The sequence below is a fragment of the Corvus hawaiiensis genome, chromosome 4, assembly GCF_020740725.1.
Source record: "Corvus hawaiiensis isolate bCorHaw1 chromosome 4, bCorHaw1.pri.cur, whole genome shotgun sequence".
NCBI lineage: Eukaryota > Metazoa > Chordata > Aves > Passeriformes > Corvidae > Corvus > Corvus hawaiiensis.
Window position 1 is genome coordinate 33833212 of NC_063216.1, and position 23627 is coordinate 33856838.

General features: G+C 35.2%; 1 protein-coding gene across 1 annotated transcript in view; it reads right to left on the reverse strand.

Annotated features, from left to right (window-relative positions):
- Positions 1-650: 650 nt before the first annotated feature.
- Positions 651-23627, reverse strand: part of CFAP54 (cilia and flagella associated protein 54) — a 107203-nt gene continuing 84226 nt past the window's right edge. The window contains exons 59-69 of the mRNA XM_048302155.1: positions 22580-22688; positions 20861-20966; positions 20034-20123; positions 19363-19504; positions 17018-17215; positions 15569-15762; positions 12397-12582; positions 11069-11175; positions 10080-10266; positions 8635-8712; positions 651-6091 (exon numbers count right to left, since the gene is read on the reverse strand). Coding sequence (XP_048158112.1) covers positions 5972-6091; positions 8635-8712; positions 10080-10266; positions 11069-11175; positions 12397-12582; positions 15569-15762; positions 17018-17215; positions 19363-19504; positions 20034-20123; positions 20861-20966; positions 22580-22688 — 1517 coding nt within the window. The 3' untranslated portion in view covers positions 651-5971. The remainder of the gene's footprint in view (positions 6092-8634; positions 8713-10079; positions 10267-11068; positions 11176-12396; positions 12583-15568; positions 15763-17017; positions 17216-19362; positions 19505-20033; positions 20124-20860; positions 20967-22579; positions 22689-23627) is intronic.

Genomic DNA, 23627 nt, shown 5'->3' on the forward strand with positions numbered 1-23627 from the left:
TGACGCGCCCTCTGGCAGCTGCTGAAGGAAGGTGGTGCTGGCCTCGAATTGGCAATAAACCCGCCGTGGGTGTATTCGACGGGCCCCAGACCCGGCATCTGCCGCGGTTTGAACTGGAAACGCAGAGGAAGGTCTGTGTTCCCGTGCTGAGCAAAAGGCATCCAGCACAGCGTACATCTGGGACACGGGGATAACGTGGTGACAGAGCGGAATAAATGACAGTAGTTAATACATTACTTCTAGGAACACCAAGTAATAGAAAATTGTTGCATGTTTTTTCTGACTTGGAGTTATAACTGTTATTCTGGTCATGCTGAATTTTACAGAAGGAGGGATTTTTCGTTATTGTCATCTGGTAGAATAAAAGGTAGCTCTTCCTTCTGTGTATTTTCACTCCTGCTTTCTACCCCTAAACACAAAATTATTTACTAAATTATTGACTTTAAAGGTATATTAGACGTGGAACCTATAGCAAAACTGTTTCTGTAGAGATCTGCCTTCGAGGGAGTCTTCATCCTATGTACCATCAGAACCAGTCCAGCTGAAATGCCTGATTTACTTTCCTTTTATGATGGAGTCTTGGTTTTCCAAGTTCATTTAATGTCTAGTCTGTATAAGTGAACTTACGAAAAGGAGAAAAGAAATCATGCCACTGTTACACAAAATGCCTTTATTTCCCTACAGCAATGAGGCTCGTGTCTTTATTGCATCTATTAATCCTCATTAACCAGTCATTAGTCATAGTTAAATCTTCAATCATCTGCCGTCTCAGCTGAGTGTTAAGGGATCCACAGCATTCCTACAAGTCTTCTACCCTCTACCTTATAGTCCTAATTTGCTGCTAAACCTGTCATGTTTCATTTCTGAGGCCAATGCTTGTTATCCCGTTCTAGCTTCAGTACAGGGAATCTAAAGCCTTTTCTTGAGCACAACCATATCCTCTGGCTTTTTTCTTTATCTCCTCACTGTGGAGCATAACTGTTGTTACAGACAGGTAGGTGAGTACCTGCCTTACAAGCCCTCAAGTTGAGCAAAGAAAAATTTGGGGGGTTTTAAGTAAACATGATCAGCATGTTTTGCTTCATTCTTTAACAGGCCCTCAATTAAATCAGTTTTTCCTGCTGATAGGACCTTTACTGGCATTTTTTTATGCCAGTGCCTGTGCTGTGTTTCTTCTTGGTATTTGTAAGGAACCACTGGGACATTGTTGGTGTATCCTGTTTGGGGAAAGGACCGCAGCAAGAAGCCCAACCCTTAAAGCCAGAGTGGTGTTGTCACTGAAAGGCCACCTGTGCAAGGCAGGGCGTTCCCAGCAATTGTGCAAGGCTGTAAAAGCAGTGGAAATGTGAGCAATACACAGGTGAAGAGAGGGAAAAGTAGTAACAGTTTATACAATAATTTTAACTGTCTTATTACTATTATTATAACAACTTTTTGAACATAGAAGTAGTCTTTCTTTTCCCATAATAATTAGGGAATTAGGATTAACAACTTAGTTAGGATTAATAACAATTCTTGGATTAGGCTAAGATTTCAATTATACTAATACATTTTTGCTTTTAAATATACATAGGTTTCCTCTTTGCCCATAAACGAGGTTTTCATTGTAGGTTCTGAAGGATAAACCACAGAGTTCCAGGGAAGTAAGACCAGTCAGGACACTAGGGGAAAAAAGGCCTGAGTTTCTTTATGGTTATAATTCATTTTTAGAGCAGTTTGGAAACCATTTTAAACTTGGTATTATCTCATTTGGTAGTGGAGTCATAGGAACGTAACAGAGCTAATTAATACACTGCACATTGTATGATAATAAAATGTATACAGTAATTTCATAGCATAGACAGAATCTTGACTTTCCCTGCTAGCTCTGCTGTATAGTAGCTATATGATGCCAGAATCCATGGGGAATGAAGCAAGCATCACTGCCAAGAAGCAAGGAGCTTTGCCTAGGACATTGAAATTTTTTGGTGGCTGCTGAAATACTCTTTTCAACCCTGGAAGTCTGGCCAGGAGCTAAACCAGCCCTGCAGGTGCTCCGTATCTTCACAGACTTCCACCCTCCACACAGGCCTATGGGGCTGGCTCTGTCAGCTTGTGACTATTCCTTAGGTAGCATATTCTGGTTCCACACTGAGAGTTTTGGTGCCATTTGCTTCAACACAGTCTTTCTTTTTTTCTATGCACATTAAGTAGAATCCTAAATCATGCCAAGATGGGAGACAAATGAGAATAATTCTAATTATCTCTGGGGTTTCAAAGTGGAAAATTAAATTGCAGTGGTAAATATTTGACTTCAGCACTTGCCTCTGGACCCTTTCACCCACTCTGTTTTAAAGATTTAACCTATGCTTCATGTTTTCACTTCTCTCGTTTAATGATGTACTCAGTATCTTTAACTCAAAGAAAACCTTTGGCAAGCATAAATGGATCTCTCTCCTGGCTTAATTAGTTCAGCATATTAGCTAACAATTCTAGTTCCATCATTATTCTTTTAAAGAATCTTCCTTCTTGGATTTCACTGAAAATGGATTTGGAAACAAATGACTGTTCCCTTTACAGTGTGTCTCGATTGAATAACATAAATACCCTTCCTCTTGCATTCAAGGATCTGAAAATATTTTCTAAATGTTGATGCAGAAAACTTAAAATCCCTCACTGATGATGGGATTACTGTTATTTTCTGATAAAGAAACTGAGCCATAGTGAGGGTAATTACTAGGATTATTTTGTTAGATTGATGTCATCCAAAAAACAGATATATACTTTGGACAACAAAAAATGACTGTGAATTGGAGCTGTAGTGGAATTTAAAAACAAGTCACATACAATTGGATAAATCTGTGTGAAATTACTGATTTCCACATCATAAAATTAATTTATCCAGCAATAATTTCAAGTTACTGTATATTTGTAGGCATGAGAAATCCTGTGAATGCCTTGAATATACAACATTTTTCAAGGCAGCAATATAACTTAAAACTATATTGAAACAGTATTTGAAAACTGAAATATTCTAAAATCCATTCAGACCTTTCATTGTTAAGCTTCCTGTTCAAATTCAATTTGAGCTCTAGCAGGTTCTTGATGATATAATTTTTAATTATAGGACCAGAAGCTGGTTTTGTTCTCAGCATTTTTGCTTCATTCAGTTCACAGAATGGAAAATACTGAAAGAATTTTAAAAACCCCAAACACTTCTTTTTACTGTCCTTTAGTTCTGCACCGGTATTTCTTGTCCCTCGCCCAAGGGGATGCACTGAAGATAAAATGTCATTCTTTTCAGAATCTTTCAATTTCTCCCTGCAGTGTGCTCTCCCTCTTTCTCTTTCTCTCTCTCCCTCCCTCTCTCTGTCTCTCTCTCTCCCCCCTTGCCCTATCCCATGATTTATCAGATAGGGAACCACTATCCATTCCTTCCACAGATGTAGAATGGAGAAATATTTCAATTAAAATTTGAAAAGAATTGGTAAACATGCTGGTGGTTCAAAGCTGTCACTATGGTAAGTAGCTCTTTGGCATTGTTGTATGGAGCAGATCATAGGGAAGACCTTCCCATAGCAGGAGGGTCTTCTTGTACAGTGAAATCCTCCTTCCTCCTCTTCCTTTTTAATTTTGGAGTCAGTGGCACAGACAAATATTCTATGAAAATCTAATTCAGCATGGTGCTGACACAAATTTATTCTGGTTTCACATATTGAAGGCTTTAGTCTCCGTTCACTGGTTAGGAAAAAACCCACCCAACTACTGTAATACATAACCAAGAACACAATTTACTTTGCAATTAATTTTATACTTTTTTTCTGTGTGATTACTAGAGCCGTTCAGATATAAGCTTCCTTCCTTACAAGCAGATTTTAACTAAAGAGTTTAATTATTTGCTAAAAGAAAAATGTTTTCTCCAATGTTTTCTTCTAAAACCTGCATTGCATACTTTATCCTGTGTTTATGAGAATAAAATCTGCTGCTATGGATACAGTGAGGTCAACATTTTAATGTTATTATTTCACTGCACTGTCTTAAAGGATAATATTTTTCTTTTTAAAAAATTTAGAATGTATTATAAGAAAGTAAGTATAGTAATGTATTTTAAATGAATATAACATTTCTCTTTCAAGTATAGGAATTATAACAAGGTCCAGACGGGCAGCACTGAAAAAACACCTTGTCTGCAATAGAACTGCACTTCCATTTTCACCTGGTTCTATAGCATGTTTTACAAATATTAATTAAGCTGCATAAAAGTCCTATGATAATCCTGAAGGTGACCCCAAACAGAAAAAGATAGGTTTACAGTTTTTACAAAGCACAACAAAAGACAGAACAGCTTTTTTTTTTTTTTTAAACTGCAATTTCCTACTTGTTTCTTATAAAACAAAAATGAGTCATGTCAATTTTTATCTTTCCTGCTTTTTGAACAACTGCAGAACAATAAATTCTTTTAATGAAAGAATAGTGCTAAGGAATATCTCCTCCAAACTGGCTGTTAGGCAGTTGAGTTAAATAATCACATTAACTGAGTTTTAAAATTGTCTTGCAAATATAACTGCCCTATCAATTACTCACTTTTTCCTTTCTTTTTATCATTATATCATAATCCTTCTAATTTTCTAACTACAGCATTCCAGAAAAGAGTACACAAAATAAAAAAGAGCACAACTTTTAAACAGCTACACAAAACACAAATATATCCAGTCTTCTTTCTTTTATAGGAATGAAGAAAAATAGGAGAAAACTTTACTTCCTTTCTTCCTGTACTGATCACATTTAAGATACTCATTATGCTGAATCTTACCTCTCTCTCCCTCTTCCTCCCTAAAAGAAATTTCACTCAACCAGGTAACATTTTTCTGAAAAGCACAAGCCAAGGTAAATCTGCAATTTCCAAATAGCTCAAAAAAGTTTATTGTTTTAACACTCAGCTACAGTACAGGGAATGCCTGACTGAAGTTAAAGGATTTTTCACAGGAAATGAACCCAGGAACGGTTAACCATTAATGCTGAATTTTCCTGGCAAGACAAAAACATAACTAGTGATAGGACAAGTCTCAAAGGATTCCTGCCCAAATATCCTGGTGTTTTTTGCTGTTTGTTGCAAACAAATTAAATAGCAAAGGAGTGCCTGGCTTTGGGATGTGAGCAAAAGCAAAGGGCCATGGCCCCTCTCTGGTCCACTAACTCACTTGTTCATGTCAAATTCTCCATCTCAATTACTGGAGCATTTGAGATGCTCCAGTGATTGAGATGGAGAATATTCTCAAGCATATTGCCTCAGGTGGCTGTTGTTAGGACTCATCTGTGTTTCTTGAGTACTTTAAAATAATATTTACAGCAACATTCAGAGAGCTAAGTTCCCTTAGCTTTTTAGAATGATTTTTAAAAATATTCTGTATTGTACCATTTTTATTCTTTGTGCTTCCTTGTTGGGGGGAGTTGTTTATTTGTTGTAGTTGTTTTTAAAAAAAGGCTTTGAAATTATGAAGACAGCTGAATGATCACTTGCACCCTCAACAACCTGAAATGCTAGTTTCCAAACAGATGTATAGGAGAACAAAATCAGCGATGATTTTAGGCCTCCCAAAAATTCTTAACTTCAGAAATAATACCAACTTTGGATAACTGCAAAAGCAATTTAAAAGTGAGAATAAAACTTCAGGGAAAAAGGAATATCTATTAGCAGGTGCTAGAAGGCTACAAACCTATTCAGCTTTTCTAAACAGTAAGTAATTATTGAAAAGCTAGAAAATCCTCTTATTAAGAAATTACTTTAAGATATTTAATTTCTAGAAAATTATTTTAATTTTAAAAACAAATAATGTTTAAATAATTAGAAATAAGCTAAAAGTGAAAATTATAAAACATAACAGGAGTCAAATCCTGATGTGATTAATGAAGTTGTTATATTAACACTAGAACTTAAGTCTAAGTCTGTAGCATTCAGTTAATAACTGATTAAGTTATTGCAAAATAGCAGTTAGTGAAGCAGAGAAATGATCCAACTGAAAAGAGTTCCTTCAGTTATTATACAGCCATTGGCAAGATCAAACATATCTTCCAAATTTGTTATTGATTGCAAAGTAACATCAAATGGGATCTGGAAAGAAAAAAAAAAAAAAAGAAAAAAAATGCCAAATGAATAACCTTATTGAGCTTAGAGGTACCAGAAAGTACATATATACCCATATACATATACATATATACCAATAGTTCCATATAAAGCCAGATTTCTGAACTACAACCAATTATTAAGTTAGAAATACTTATTGCCTCAGTATAAATTTGTGGTTAATGACATCTCTTGCAGAAAACTAGTAAAACAGGACTCAAGGGAGGAAACCTTTATCAACAGTCTTGCTCACAAAGTTTATCATGATCATCTCTAGGTAAAGTAAAGAGCAGCAAGAATGATTACTAATTTGGAAGGCTTTTCCTAAGATGAGAAATTGAAGGAATTGAGCTAACAGTAAAAGGTGAAAAAGAGGGCAATGATAAACTGGTTTGTGTGTCCACTGAACACGGAGAACTATTTAACTGATTTAGGTATCAAGAAAAACAATTAAAGGAAGAGAAGCTTGGAACAAGCTACCTAGGGAGGTTAATTTTTAATGCAATTATTTTATTTATAAATTTACTTCTAACATTTAAGATTGGAGCTTCCAAACACTACACTATCTCCCTCAAGGACATAGCTACTCATTAAATAGCATTAAAAACGAGCAGGCCGATAATTTTTTATTCTTAAAACATGAAGTGTCAAATAATTTTAAATGAATAATTCAATGAAAATGCATTTTTTCCACTTATAAATATAATCCAGGGCTGAATCAAAAGCACCGTAAGGCACACAGACAGAGAAACAGAATCAAAGAAGAGAAGGTGGGAACAGGATAGGCGTGTGACAGCTCAGACAATGAGAAAACAAAGACCACGAATTAGAACTGACTTTGTCCAATTAATTCAACAGAAGATGAGTGACAAAAAAGTGTTTGGTGGGGGGAAATGGTGAAAAACTACATATAAGAAATGTATCTGCTGCGTTCTCCTGCATGCTTGAAAACAAAGGGAATGTACCATTCTATGCTGTACATAGTCCCTCTCTGGGCTTTCCGTCTCTAGCTGAGACAGGGTAATGCACACATGCAACCTACAGGAAAGTTTGGAAATGCTACTTTGAAATGTGCTATACATAATGAAGTGCTGAGCACCCCACAGGTTCTATTGGCTTCAGAGAAGAACAAAGATACTCAGCATCTTGTAGGATTAGGCTTCAGCTGCTCAACCAAAACTACCGTATCTGAAAGCATCTTAGTTTGAAGTTTGTGTTTGAAACTTTGTGATGAAAAGCTTTGTGATATTTCACCTGTTGAAACATTTTAGCTTGTGGTGGAATCCAGCGAGAATAAAACAGAGCAGCAAACATCAGATTCTTTCTAGAAGAACACCACTAAATCTGGTCCTTCACTTCCATCGTAGACCCACAAATAGAAGCAGGCAAAGTGAAAGGAATTCACAAGCATTTAAACAGTTCCAGGAAGTTTCTGTGAAAGTTTATCTGTATCTTTCCCTAGGAATCTATCAAATCTTGCTACCATGGAAGATACTTCAGTGGGACTCAGAAAAGTACAGCTTTACAGAATGGATGTGGGTATATTCTGATGCATTGATAAAGCCAGACTGAGTGATAAGAAGGTCTGGGAGTCATTTGAGAGAGAACTTAAAGATGGATAAGGAAGGGTGGCAAGAATGGTGCAATGTGTATCAAAGGGAAGTGTGTACTCAGGTACCAGAGTGCAGGACACATAGGACAGCACTACAGATTCTCTCTTCTGTAACAGCTCACTAGCCCAGCTGTTCTCAGATAAAACTCTGGATGCTTTTCTGGTAGGAAGAGCTATCTGACTGGAAGAGTACAGTGGATGCCTTTTCCATTATCATTCCATTGTGAACAATTACTGGCAAGATACTTAAGGATTAGTTGAGGGAGTGATATGTTACAGTGAATTCCAGAATCCTCCATGGAGTCCCTTGAGCCCGGGCAGCTGTGGTCCTTTCCTGATCCCCCTAAGGTGGCTGAGAACACTGAACAGCACCACTCCCTGCTATGGGCCAGTCCCCACAGTCTCCTCTGGGATACTGACTGCACTGTAACAAGATGAATAAGATGTTTTGTCCAGCAGCATGGACAAAAAAATGGCATGCTATCTCTCACAACATGTCATGGGCAAGGCAGAGAAAGCTAAAGAAAATAGAAGAATCGAGCCTGAAGAACTGCAAAAATGCAAGAATGGAAAGAAATTGCATTTGGCAATTGCATCATGGAAATTCACTGGAGTCTATGTAAACAACGACCAGAGAGTGGTGGATAATCTGTATTAACCATTGTGGGTAAAATCCCCTTTTAATACATTTTTGCACGTATGAAAACTTGATTTTAATGAACAGTGAAGATATTCACGGTTTGTAATCATGCACATTTGTATTTTATTTGTAAAGATGATAAAATAAAACCAAAACAGAAAGTCCAACAATGAGGGAAAAAATGGGAAGATGCTGAGTGGTATAATCCATGTTTCAGTTTAACTAAACAATTGTTTTATTTTAGAAAACAGATTTTTACCCTTAATGAGAACAACATACCTTAGTTAATGGCGGGGACAGGGCTGGAACAACAGACAACAGTGCTCTGACTTCAGATAAACACCTTTTAGCAATTTCCTAATGGTATAAAACAAGAAAAAATGTGTACTATCTGTGTAGTACAAACATATGCTGTACTATCAGTCTCTTCCGATAAGCTAACAGATGGCTCAGCCTTACAGAATTTTTCAGAATATTCAAGTTTTAGGTTATTCTAATTGAATTCACAGCAAAATAAACCTTAGCTGATGAATGTAAGTTTTCTGCAACACAAATAGTCGTGTTTCCTGTACAAACACACGTGCCCAAACCTTCCAGTTTCTACTGAGGGAAAATTGCCCCTAGTTCAGGTTTTAAATCCAGTGACTGAGCATACTTTTGCTATGTGTTTACTGAAGATATTATAAACAAACACCCTGACAAGATGATATTTATACATGTATAATGCATGGCGTGTTAATCTCATTAGTATTCTAAACATTGTTTTACCAATTACTGACATATATTAATGAAAGTTTGAGCAAACACCTTCAGGTAATCAGAAACACCCACTAAAGGACAGCTCTGTCTACCCTCCTGAAAACTGTGATTGGCCAAAATATCATTTGTTCTCCAAGGTGGTCAAAATACAGCCTCGTAATAATGGCACAGTGCAGAACTGTCACTGTTTCGCAGCATCCATCAGACAAAATGACAGCCTCTACATCATTAATCATTTCACATAATAGATATAAAGAGAATCCTGTCACATGATAAATGTCTCCCACTTTGAAAATAAACGTCTATTTTGCCTTGGCATTTATCAAGCAGTACTTACGCTGTGGCAACATTTTATTCCAGTGACATTATCTCAAGCAGACCACATGGAAAATTCTGAAATTACCTTTTGTGTGTGTGTATGTGGGGAGAGTTATTTGCTTGTGGACCATATTCAGCCTTGCTAATAAAAAGAAAAGAGGAAGATGGCATAGAGAAATGAAAATAAATTCAGTGCCACTTTTGGTCCTCTCTAAAAATATTATTAGAAGGTTCTTATTTCAGAAACCACCACTGCCCATTTTACATTGAAGATGTGTAACTGATGTTTAAAAAGCACTTTTGCGTTGATCGCCATGCTAATTTAAAACACTGCCAAGGATTTTCAGATGTAGATTACTATAAATTAGGTATCAGTTTCCAAATCTATGTACCTGAAGAGGTAGCCTTTATTTTCAAGTGGAAGGTTGAAAATGCCTGGGTTTTTTTTGTAAAGTGACAAGCAGTATATAAGGAAAAGTTAAATATTAAATAAAGAGTGAAAGTATTTCAACTTTTCTTTAAAGAGGTGAGGGAAGCTTAATGTCTGCCTTTATGCCTGTATTCCAAGTTATCTGTCATTTATTTCCCCAAAACAGACATCTTAAATCAAATCAAACATATATAGGAGCAGAACTGTTCTCACTTACTTCTGTTTTTTCATCAAGATCCACTTTCACATCACTCATTTTGGGTTTATTTGAAGGACTTATTTTCAAAGTTTCACTTTGTTGAGGAAAACTTGTAGGTACTGAAGTTGAAAAGCTCTTAGAACCTTGCATCAATATTTCAACTTGCTCCTTCAGATCAGACAATTTCTCCCTTAAAGAAATAATTCTAAAAGAAGACAAAGTTTTTCATTACTACTGTTATAAAACAACAATATTTGTTGTTTCCAGGTTATAATTAAGCTGACCTAGGTTTTATTACATATTGATTAGGTTCTACATTTTCTCTCATTTCAAGACTGATCTCTTAATTTTACAAAAATAAGTTTTCCATTTAATAAAGTGGAGATATGGAATGCATTAGCCTTTTATATTAAAAATGGGAAGTATTATTTTAGGAATGCCTCTCTAAGAAAAGGCTTTTTCATCCAACCAGCACAAGGGTGGCAGAGGCTGCCCGTTATTCCTTCCCTTCCACCTACTAAGCAGTTCCAAAAATTTTAAGACTAGATGAATGACAAGGAACAAATAATGAAAAATGCCATAGGATGTAAAATTAAGGGCAGAGTCTGGTGCTACAACTGAGAAAAATTCTTGCATTCTCAGAGTTGTAATAAGGGATGGAGAAAGTAGGTGACCCAGTGAGAGAATGGGAGTGACTGCTAGGAGTGCTTCTTAGATCTGCTACATTGCTATGCCACTGTTACATAATTAGCATATGTTACTTGGTTCTTTAAGAGTCAAAACTAAAATGCTAATGAATGCATTGAAAAAGCAACTGTTTGGATGGATTTAACACTGTGTATGACATCTTACAGTTTTTACAGTGAAAAGTCTTTGAAAAGCAAAAATGAATGCTTTTAAAGATTTACAGCTCTTTGATATTTTGTACTTTATTTTCTCTCATCCTAAATGGCTGATTGATCTTTAATACAGCATGAAATAACAGGACAGAGTCAGGGATTATTTACCTAGCCAATGGAATCCACAAGTGGCCTGAAAACACAGACATTGAACTGAAAATCTTGATGGTGCTAATCTTGACAGGGTTTGTATTATAAGCATAAAGCAACAAAACCTGTGAAAGAGATGGAATGGGTAAGCTGTAGTGCAGTAGTCCTGAGCTATTTCAGTGATACAAGAGGATAATAAATACCAAATACAGTGTGCTGATGAAGTTTTAGATAACTGACCTTCAAAAAAGAGGAGAGTGTGACTTCATATGAATTATACTACACTCAGTTTTTATATGTTTTAAATTAATTAATTAAATTAAATTGGATATAATTACTATGGGTTTGAAAATTAGCTATACCCCATAGAGTCACTATCAAAATCCCAGCGTTGTCCAGATCCTGGTCAATCATATGCATGGCTGTCATCATGCTAGGTTTAAATCCATGAAGTGTGCATAACTCACCAATCTAATACAGCTGTACCAATATAAGAAATTAAATAGAATGTTCTCATCGTTCACTGCAAGAATCTACTAGTATGATTGAAAATACACTTCCTAGTGGTAGCTGAATATTTTGACTATATGGAAAATGCCAAGAATATGGCATTCATGTATTATCTGGTTTTAAGAGTTGTCTCTGGTCCTTTACTGATCTGTATGGCCATGATAAAGTAACCTGGAAAATCATATTAAAAGGTACATTATTTACATTAACTTCACAGGTTTTCTATCAATTTCCTAATAAAGATAAATGGGTCTAATAGAAATTTAGACACTGATCTGCTATGTCAAAAAGTTTGAGATCATGGATTTTTATTGCTGTAGCAGAAATTTTAGCTACACTTTGCTCCCTTGTGTAAAGATAAAACAAATTCCATTTCATAGTCTCTCACATTCCTGCAACCCTCCCATCTCTTTCATCTTTCAGGTTCAGTCTGATCTTTTAGGAAAATGAGGCTTACAAAATCCCATTTTCCCTGTATACATGCATCTTTTCTTTTTCAAGAGTCTCCCACCAAACTATTATTCAAATGTATCAGTCAGGTCTACCCAGACTTAGAGTGGAGGTCTTAAAGACACCAGGGATTTGCAACAGGCATGAATACACTATGGTCTGGAAGCTCTATATGGGAAACACAGACTTTTTTTTGGCCTGCCAACAAAAAACTGTCAGGGCATTCTGTTTTCCTAAAGAGCAGGTTTGCAGCAGAGTAAATATATTCTTCCTATCAGCATATGTATAATTCAATTAAAAAGCTGATAACTCATAACACAAATATTCATTGGAAATGAGACTTAATTTGCTTCACTACCTAAGGAACTGCTTTGGTCTAGTTATACCTTAGTTTCTGTATCGTTTGATGGCTTTGCCACAGAAGGAATATACCACTGAATGTTAATTTCCTTATTTGAAGCACTTGCTGCCCTACTTTCTGTCTGCCTGTCTTCTTCTGCAATGACAGAAACTGGAGAAGCTATTCTCACTTGTGACACTTCTGATGTAATTTCAGTAACTTCAGGAGACACCTGAAACACAAAATAAAGGTTTAAATTGTATTTTCTGTAGTGAAATGGGAAAAATCTGTTATAATCTAGTGTCTACTGGAATTGGCATGACTTTCATTCCTGCATAAATATATGATAATTTAGATAAATAAGTAGTTTTAAAAAGTGTCCTTTTTACCAAGTTAAGACTTTTCAAAGCTCACGTGATGACACATTTCTAAAGGTAATACAAAGGATCTGTGAGCTTAGAGACACCCACAGTCACAATGATTGTTGCCTTTGACTTAGAATCATTATGGCATTATGGCTTTTGCTCAAATCTATTATTTGGCATACTGATCATACAAAATATAGTGCTGAAAAAGTAATTTGTCAGGTATACATATTGATAATTAAAATAGTATTCTGAATGTTAGAATAATGCTTTATTTATGTTTACCTGTTTTCTCAGCTGTGCAACTAACAAAGGGTGACACCTGCTGAAAATTCAATCACTTAATTTGTGAGGATTTGTTGTATTTAATAAAATACATACGGAACTTTAGCAGGGCATTCTTCAAATAGCTACTGTTGGCTTTCATTTACCAGGGAATTAATGCAGGAATACTGTCAGCCAACATTCATTCATGAACCAAACCTTTTCTTAAAATGGTGAAATATTTGATTTAAAGGCCGAACAGTAATACACCATCTCTACTTTTTTAAAGTATTTCACAGATCTGAAAAGAACACCAGCCAAACAGTCGCATTTTCAGGGAATATGCAAGCTATTTGAAAAGGTCCTTAATGTCTCCCTCATTGATTCCAAAATGTGGACACTGAAAACAGCTACCTGGGGAGTTAAATCTTTTCAAATTTTGAATGTTCATTACTGAAAAAAATGGAGAATTTTACCTACTTTCTCTACAGAAATTCAGCTCATGACCACTACAGGGCAGTAAATCCAAGTGAGCAGAAGATGGATTTTTCACAATAACTTAATCTTATGCCATTAAGCCAGTTACCAATCCACGTCACACTATAGCAGAAGTGAAGATAACGATGAATCCACACATGCTGAAGTCATGCATTCGAGCACATGGATGTGCCTTCAGTGGCCACAACCCATGGTAAGCCATGAGGTGTGCATGGAGGGCCCACCCACTACAGCCCTCTTCTACATTCAGTAATGAATCACCCACTATTCTGCTAGCACGGACTGTGAACAAAACTAGGAGAAAATACATATATGGACACGGCAAGAACCTAATTTATGCTGTGCCCCTGAAAAAGAGCTCTTAAAATTCCATTTTATGCTATATATTTCTCTCTAAAACGTGTGTTATGTTTGGTTTTTTTCACTGAACTTTTGGGTTTCTATTCATACTGAATTCTTTTGAAGAAGGACATTAAAACTGCTATTCTCAAACTGGTGGGTTGCTGAATTACATATACAAATATTGTCTATTCAACTTTCTCAAAAGTCTGAAAACAACAAACTGTCTTAGTTAAGTATTTCCACTCCTACTTACTATCATGGAGCAGAATAAAAAACAAGCATGCAAAATGTAACAGGGCACAGAATTTTAATTATAAACTTAATGTAATTTGGATTCTTTGGTCAGCAGACCTGAAAAAACCTTCAAGAGTCAAAAATAGAATACAGAGATAGATGTAAGCGAAACAACTTCGTACATAAAAATCATTCTTTCAAAAAGTGTATCTATTTGTACTGTTAAAACTCACAGTAATAAGTTACAGTTCCATTTTTAAAATAACATCTATAACCTTCTGGATAGTTAAAGCTTCTAAAAATGTTGTGATAAAAATCAGTGAGGCTTAGAATTAAAAAAGTAAGAGCTTTATGCTTGTTAGCTGTCTACAACAGTGAAGTTAACATATGATTATGCAGCTTGCACCCGTCACAAACATGACAGTGAGCTCTGAAGCTTATTATTCTAGGACACTGTAATACTAATTATGTCCAAAAAAGAGCAGACAGAGTAAAATAATTTTTGATATATGATGGCTGTTATAAATGTCACATAGCATATATTTACAATTTATTCAGTGGCACAGTCAGCTCTTTGTTGGGAAATGAGTAATGATATGCTGTCCAACACTGAAGAAAGTTCACCAACTCTAGACAAGCTACTTTCACAGAAGTATTTTTATTCATTTTTATAACATACCAAGTTCTCCCTCCTCAAGGCTCCCCTGTCTCCATCTAATACTGAATATAATAGCTAAAAAATAAGTTACAGAGAATGATCTATTAATTTTTAGTATTAGGATAACTATTAATTTGAGAAGTGGGATCGAGAAATTTTGAAGGCAATTATTTTTACACTGGATCTTCAAAAACAAATTTCATTCAATGTCCAAAACATGTGCCACGGTCAGTGTAGAGTCCAGAATTCTAATTCAAGATTTATCAGAGTGATATATTCTGAGTTGCCTACATTTGAAAGCTTAAATAGGCTGCTCGCAAGCCAGAGATGTAAAAAGGTTGATTTTCTAGCCAGCTGATAATCAGTGAAAAAAATTGGCATATAAGACCTTCAAGAAATTTTGAGAAAATATAACTTACATATTTTTTGAAAATCATGTTTTTATTATAGACTAAATTAACAATGTAGAGATTTGTACCTACAAATTGCAAAACTATCATCAGGACATTTTTGGTAGGAAACATGGAGATCTACAAGATTTAAAACCTGAGTAACAGCCAACTTTATTAACTAATAAAAAAAACCTTTTTAATTATCATTCTGCCTAATCTTCTAGGGTCTAAATACACTGGCTATGGGATGGAGATTATTTTTGCAGGAATGAATAATGCAAGGATATTTGCATTTGTTAATTACGTAATTCACTGCTGGCATAGGATTTCGGTTTTGTACTAATCCTCTGCATAAATAATTTCATTCTTCTATAGGGCTCCCAGAAATATTGCCATTGGGACTATTGAGAATCTGAATTAAATACCAGTATAATATTTTTGAAACATTAGAAAGAACATCAGTACCTCTGAAGAACCAGCTGGACTACTGAGTGGCATTTCTGTATCATGTAGTTCTTCTGGAAAATTCTCAAGACAGCACATTGAATATTCAACCAAATTCTTTTCAAGAAAGGAATGCATTTCTGCTATGCGTAGAACAATTCCTGTGTCAGAAATCGAACTAAGGTGTCCATCTCTTGCAGAAAGTGATCCAGGTCCTGGGTTAGGGGCAGTTTTTAAAGAGATTTTTGAAATTACATCATCGTTTGCCATTCAAATGTCACGTTACTACAGCTAGTCTAGATTCATAAATTTTGAAAATATAATAAAATATGTAAATAGATTCAATATCAAATAAATGCATTTTCAACAATTATTCTGATTGTCCTCAAATATTACTAGCTTATGCTATTTGTAATTTTTCACCAGTACCCAGATAATGAAGAAAACTCTGTGCAGACATTATAAAGTAGCATAAGGTGGGAGGTGTAATTTTGAGGTGTAGGTACTTAAATTCAGATGTGTAAGCGCCAGTATGTTCACTAGATGCCTAAGCACCCACTAGAATAAACACATATTTATTCAATACGGTCAAAATGAGCTTTAAGAGCTCTTAAGACCCCAGTTTAGACAGCTGGGGGCTGATCAGCTGAGTTGCCCCCTAGTTGCCATCTCTGATAACTAAAGCTGAGATTTACATGCACATTTTGACACCTACTTGTAGATACCTTACTGTCCTTACAGTTCTCTGGTGAGCCAGAATACTTTCATTTGGTGCTGCAAGGAGTAAACCCAGCCCAAGGAATTACTATTTTCAGAGTTGCTAGGTTTCTCTCTAAACAACACCTATATGTACAATGTAATACTGTTCTCACCGATTGGTTCATCACTTGTATATCCAAAAGCTGGCCATCACATGTAGGTGCATAGTATTAGGGCCTTGTAATTAATGGATTCTTACTCTGTTTGAAAGGTCCTACCTGTTACTGTGTTCTGTTTACAGTGAAATAACCCAAGCATGTACATCACATCTGGGGTTTCAGTCAAAACACATTCAATAACGCTCAACCTTCCCATTTACACTGCACTCAGGTCTCCAAAAGAGAACCTCAAACTGAACAGATTCATTTATGATGTAACTTAAGTTTGATCTATCTAGAACTAAAAATAAAAATAGATTATAAATTTTTTAGAAATGCTTCAGATATAGTAATAACAATTAAGTTTTGAGGGAGGCCTTCCTGGTATTGTGGAGGCTTATGAATAACTACAAAGAAAGGTAGTAGTATCTTAGTGCACTTGCAGCACTTGTAAACTGACATAAATCTTGATTTCCATGAAGACCTTTTCATATTTATACAATTTAAAGGAACTCAAAATGAGGCTATTTCAGATGATAGCCTTTGAATCTGTTTGCCATCAAAAACAGTATCTCACCTATAGCAGTTTTCTAGAAGGAATAAAAATACATACCAGATAGGTTTGTGTTATAAATTCTTTTTAAATGATTGTGGTAGCGAATTATGTGAACCCATGTTATTGTATCTTTCTTCTGGCTGGCCTTGCTGACAGGACTTTCTGTTCCTTCACTTTCACTCTGCTTGTCTTCCATGAGTTGCTTGTTTTCAGCAGAAGATGCTTCTGTACTTTCAGAGACAACATTGTATCCACCTGGAACTCCAATAAGAGTTCAAGAACACACATGAAGTGGTTGAAATTCAAAAGCTATTTCTGCATTGTGTTGGAATTCACTAATCTGCAACTAGATGTACAACTTCTGAAACGGGTTATATTTTTCATACAACAAAAATTATTTCTATTCTGCTTAAAAATGAGTTGAAATAGTAAATAGCCTTAAAATTAGTTGAAAACTTTTCTCAGATCATGGGCAGGAGCCTTACTGGTCCTTGCAAGATATTCAAAAGGGGTAGAGAGCCAAGTGCATTCTCTCTCTCTGCATTTGAATGTAAAACCCTTATTTCTACATATTGTTCAATAGAAGATATTTAACAAATGGAAACAACACAAGGAGTCATCAGTCATAACTGTGGCAGTTGAAGTTCCCAGTTATGTTGACCCAAACTCAGAAGAGTTAGGTACTCTGAAGTGTTCATTGTTAGTTTTAATAGTTTGTCCCTTTTAGATATTAAGCACATTTTCATTATATTCTTAACTGTGAAATAAAACAAAAGATAATATTTTCTTTTGTGCTGCCTGAAAGTTGCACTTATGCAGAAAGAGGAAAAAATTACCAGTACAGCTATCACTATATCACTGCTTATATTCAGTACTGTTTTTCACTGTATTAGTACATGGCTCTCTCAAAAGCACAATTCTTGTGCTCTGTTTCCCACTCCAAACTGAATAAACATAATGTTATAGTGATTCCTAACAGTATATTTTCAGAAAATATTATGAGTGCTTCTACAAAATCTGTATGTCTATTATTCCTGACATTTCATTGTCAATGCCAAAAGTTTAAATGGCCACATTGTCTTATAGATGAAAACTTAAATATGTGTTTAACTAAGAGATTTACAGAAAATATTTAGCATGTTATGCTGATTGTTTACATTTCAATTTGCATTTTTGTATTTTGGCCTATTATTTCTTTTCTACATTTTCTATTCTTCTTTGTATTGACTAACAGAACTATCAGGAGAAACACCTGCTGCACTTGCTAAAAGAAAAAATGATCTGTAATTATAAGCAAATGGAGCTAGTACAAAACAATCTGATGGAAAGTCTTAGCATACAACACTTGTTTTCATAAACCAATCAAAACACATATGTTTAAACACTGTACTGTAAGCAGACTTGGCTCAGCTTTGCCAGCAGCTATTAAGCAGAGCAATTCAGTCTTTGTCAATCACTTGGAATAATTGAAATTAAGCCACTGAATCAAAATTTTATCACTAAATTAACGGTTCCTAGTTTAAAAATAAATATTAATATTTTGCCTTAGTGTTTATATAACATCTAGCAATCATTTTCTCAGAATTCCTAGTTTCACTGTTGGGGTTTTTTTCAGATCAAAAATTTCCATTCATCAACTCCTTTAGCTGAAAAATAAATGCAGAAGTCAGAAATAAACATGGCAAAGTTCTACCGAGCTAATGGAAGCATCTCTAAATAATAATCCATTGGACTGGAAAGACAGTGAAAATTTTATTATACTGACTTTGACTTTTAGAACACAGTACCCAGGCAGAAAACTTTGCAAGAGTTTGGGCTTGTTAGTTTTGGTGGGTTTTGTTGTTTGTGGCTTTGTTTTTGTTTTGTTGTCTGGGTTGGGTTTTTTGGGGGATGATGCAGGGAGAGAAAAGCTATTCAACATCAACATCCCTTTGCAAAACCAAGAGTAAAATTGAAAGTCTCCAAGGGAAAGCTAATATACCTAGGGGAAAAAAATCAGTTATAAGTCAATATTTGGAAAAAACAAAACAAAGCAAAACAGTGATGACTGATAGGGAGGCCAACATCTACTTTATATGTCTGGGGAAGTCCTGTAACAAAGGACCATCTGTTTTTCCAAACTGACAGCAGTATGTGCACTCTGTCTTTCTGAGCCACAGTATGCAAACAATGAATTTTTCTTAACATATTGAACATATGCACAGGCTGATATTTAAAAACCCATGAGGTCTCTACTTAATATTTTGTATTGCTATGCATGATGAGGCTTTTGCTTTTACTTTCCAAAACTGATTTATAATTTTTCATAAATGAAATTTAGATATTAAATATTATGAGATTACATGGCATATATAGCTTATTATTTATTTAATTTGCTGACACTACTAGGTATAAAGGAATACCAGATACGTAATCTCTGTATGAAGAAAAAAGATCCATAGAAGCAAATTCTGGGATTTTCTGTTGCACTTCATCCTTCATGCTCTGTTCTTTAAGACTCTTCATTCCAATCAACAGCTGAGAAGCAAGGACAGCTTTGCTGACCTAAAAATAACATTTATTTTATTCGGGACTAGTTCACTACAAAATTTATATAGATTTTAAAATCTTTGAGTAACAAGATGAGGACAAAAAATTAATTATGAAACATACCATATTTTTTAAACTTAGGAAAATATTTCTTTCTGACATTAAGGTACACATTATATTTAAATAAATCATTACTGCTGACAGCTTAATTACTACATAAGTGATTTCAAATCAGATATCCTCATCTGGATGCCACTGATGTCTGCCCACATGTCAAATACATGTGCATACATATCAGGTCATGTGCCCTTTTATTTGCACTGAATCAAAGTCGAGGTAAACAGAGTCAGATCTGTCCAAGAGAGATTAAATGCACTATTCAGACAGCATCCATTTTAATTTTATTTAAAAAGACCCATGCTAGAAATTTCAGGAAACCTTAATACTCTTGTTGTTTGCATTTCCTTGTTTGCTTTTGTAAGTAGAATAAGATGAAATTAAAAAAAAAAAAAAAAAAAACACCTCTTTAGAATATTGCACCAACCTGTGTAGCTGCTCTTATTGCAATCCAGGCTTTTACTTTGTAGACTTCTGATTTCACAGCCTCCTCAGAAGACAGTTCTCCAGAAGAGGTCTAAAATTATACACCAGTTCATAATCAGGATTCTAAATATATTACAGTAAAATATATTCTAAACATAGAAAAAAGTCCTCCGACTTATAAAGTAATGGTTTTATTTGTAAGTTGTAAAACTTGGCATTGACTGTAAATCCATGGATATTTCCTAAAAATGAAAAAATTATCCAGTGCATGCTAATTGTCTGCTCCTGGAAAGTTTTCTTAGAGCAGCTTATCCTACAGTCACTACTGTTTACAGTGTTGCTATCATATTCCATTTTTTGGAATCTTAATTACCTCTTTTCTCTAATGTTACACATTTTGCTTTCCACCTATGGGTTGTAGGAACTTGAATGTGGTTAAAGGCACTTGTATTTCTCATACTGTCATTCATATTTGTATGGAAAAATTGAAATCTGGTGAAGTTAGCATTTAAAAAACAGGTTTGAATGTTAAGTATATTTTGCAAGGTACAAATTAATTCATTTATAATCAGAAATGAAAACACTGTTGGTTGTGTCTTCCTATTTCATACAGAAAAATATTTTAAATATTATCATTCAATGCAATAAACATGAGAGATAACATCAAACAAGGTCAAATTCTATTGTATGATTTCTTCGTGTGATTTTTCTAGGAGGACTTTCAGTATCAGTATGATTTATAAGTCACTGCAAGCAATAATATGGCATGGTGCACAATATATATTTCCTGCTTTGAAGAGGCCACTACCCAGACAATAGAAAACATACACTTGATTTGGAAGGCACCAACTTATCTGTCTGTGACCCATCCTCATTATTTGTGGCAAAATACAAATATAATAGTGCTATTTCAAGGTATGCCCGCCTTATTAACCTGTAAGAAACAACACACAGAATAATCAATTTTGCTATCAAAGTAAGCATTACGATGATACAATCTGACTCCTGCACAAGACTAGCCTGATACTTCACCAAATAAATAGTTCATCCAGCACCCATCATCTACCTTAAATGTATATTCTTTCAGAAAGCCATAGGATCCTGTTTTAAAGTCATGTAAGTCTAAAACATCCCTATGGTGTGCTTAACAAATAACACCCTGATTTAACAGTATATCAAATATAATTTACATTACTTGAAACAAATATTCCATAAATAAATTGCAAATGTTTAGTAAGAAAGAATTACTCCCCTTGACCCTCTGAAAATTACTACACCTGGAGAATTTCTCCAATGTTTTTATTCCCTATAGGTTTATAACAGTTCTTTTATGCAGATTCCTCCTGGCTCTGCAGATTTCTCCGGATCTCACCTATGAATTAACTGCCCCAAGCATAGCAACAAACTCCTGCTCACACAGTTACTGTTCTGGACAGATTCATATTGCACAGAGTTGGTTGTTTATATAATACAATAAATTCCAGCTTTAGTACAATTTGTGTAAAGCAAAATACAAAAGACAGAATACAGTTAAAGACTGAGAAAACTGAGAAAATATCAAATTCAACACTTGGTTGGCAACAATTTAGTTAAATTTCTAGTCTTGCTAACAAAAAAGGATGTGAGACATCAAGAAACAACTTTAATTAAACAATCCCACAGATATCACAGGGCTTGCATAAATGTGATCAGGATGTTAAGTTCTCTAAAACAAGAAAGCCATGGTCCATTGATGTCACTGTACATTCTTTTAGAAAGATGGTAGCAAATTAAATAAGAGTGTAGCAAATTAAACTTGTAAAACTTCACCACAGTCCATTTCTGCACCATCTTCCATCATGCTGACTGCTTGTTGAGGTTTATTACTATGCTACTGCTTCTACATTCAGAGTTCTGGTTCATTAACTTAAGTAACAGAATACTCAAACAAGCAAGGTAAATTGCTGCCTTTACACTGTCTCTAACTAGACATGGCACATTATTCATTTAGACTGGTCAAGAAACAAAAAAAACTAAAGTCCAGTGTATCAGAGCTGCTTGACAGAATTTATTGGCTGTCTTGGCTCAGCTCTTCAGGCATCTTCTAGGCTGATAACTAATGCCAAAGTCACTGTCCTGATATCTGTTACAAACACATTTCCTACACTCCTTCTGCCTCTGCTCTTCTGACTATTTCTGGCTGCTAACCTTTTCAAGCTGGATTTCTGTTATCTGGAAGGGGGCAGACCACAGCTCATCTTCTGAAATATGAATAAACCTCCTGTTTAATTGATAGCTCTGTTCCCAGTGTTGACAGATAGGGTACAAATTTGGAAATAGAACAGAAAGCTGTAACTTCTGTGTTAAAAAATGCTTTTAAATGTTCTTATCATTTGTTTTAAATAAGAGAATAAATATCCACTAGCTCTTCTCTGTAGAAAAAAAATTCTCTAAAATACAAAAGACCCTCTATAACAGAGGTACCAGAACAAATCTCAAAAAACTGTTTACAAATTATATTCATGTATGACTTAAATTCTTTTCAAAGTTAAATAGTTAGATTCTTACTCATATTTTTGATCATGTTTCTGGCTGAGGTTAATAGCTTCCAACAGGGTTTCAACAGCTTGAGATGACTTGTTATTGCCTGTTTCAGTTATCTGGCGTTCTACCTTACCTTAGAAAGAAATACAGAAAGTAGGTTTTCAAGATGTCATTAATTTTTCTTCTGTAAGACCCACCCAATCTGTTTTTCCCTCCAGAAAAACCAAACAACATAGTACATTATCTGTTGTCCTTCTGATAAGCAAGATCTTTTCCAGTTTGTTTAAAAGGTAATGCACAATGCTTGTATAACAACTCTCTTCACAGAGTAGCTAAAATAACCGAACTTGGGACTCATAATGAGCCCTAACATTTCCTGATCCCAACTAGCAGAGCATTGTATGCAGAGGAGTTAATGTGCAGGCACAGGCCTGTGCTGTGCTGTGCTGTGCTGCACACGCAGTGTGGCACTCAGGCCCGTGTCGTGCTGGGCACATCCCACAGGATAAACGCAGCCAGCTCGCTGTAACAGAAGAGTCTCTTGGCAGCATCTTCTTAGTACCTTTCTGTAAAAGTGTAGCAAGAGGTTCTTACGTGAACATGCTTTTTGTTTGACAGTAGAAATGATGAATAACATTGTTTTCTCTCAAGAACAGCTAAAAGACCAAAAAGAAACAACTTTTCCACAGAAGGGATGTGCATGTTGTGCTACACCCTGATTGGAAGCATGTTCAATACTGCACGGTTTGGAGTTCTCAGCCTCTGCAGTAATAGAAAATTATTTACACTATCTCATTTTTCTTTGATAGTGTTAACTCAAAAATATGGCATTGTAAGACATACATTACAGAGTCTTCAATGTCTTTCTGGCTGGGATCCTCACAAACCAACTCCTCCTGTTGCAAAACATAATGTTCTTAATCTTGTTGGCCACACCCTCTGATTCCAGATAACATACAGATGAAAGTAGTTCTAATGCAGTTTTTAAATTATTTGCAGAATAATGCATCCTGATCTACTCTGGTGTGATACTAAACACAGGAGAGAGATCTTCATCTAGACAGTGAGAAAT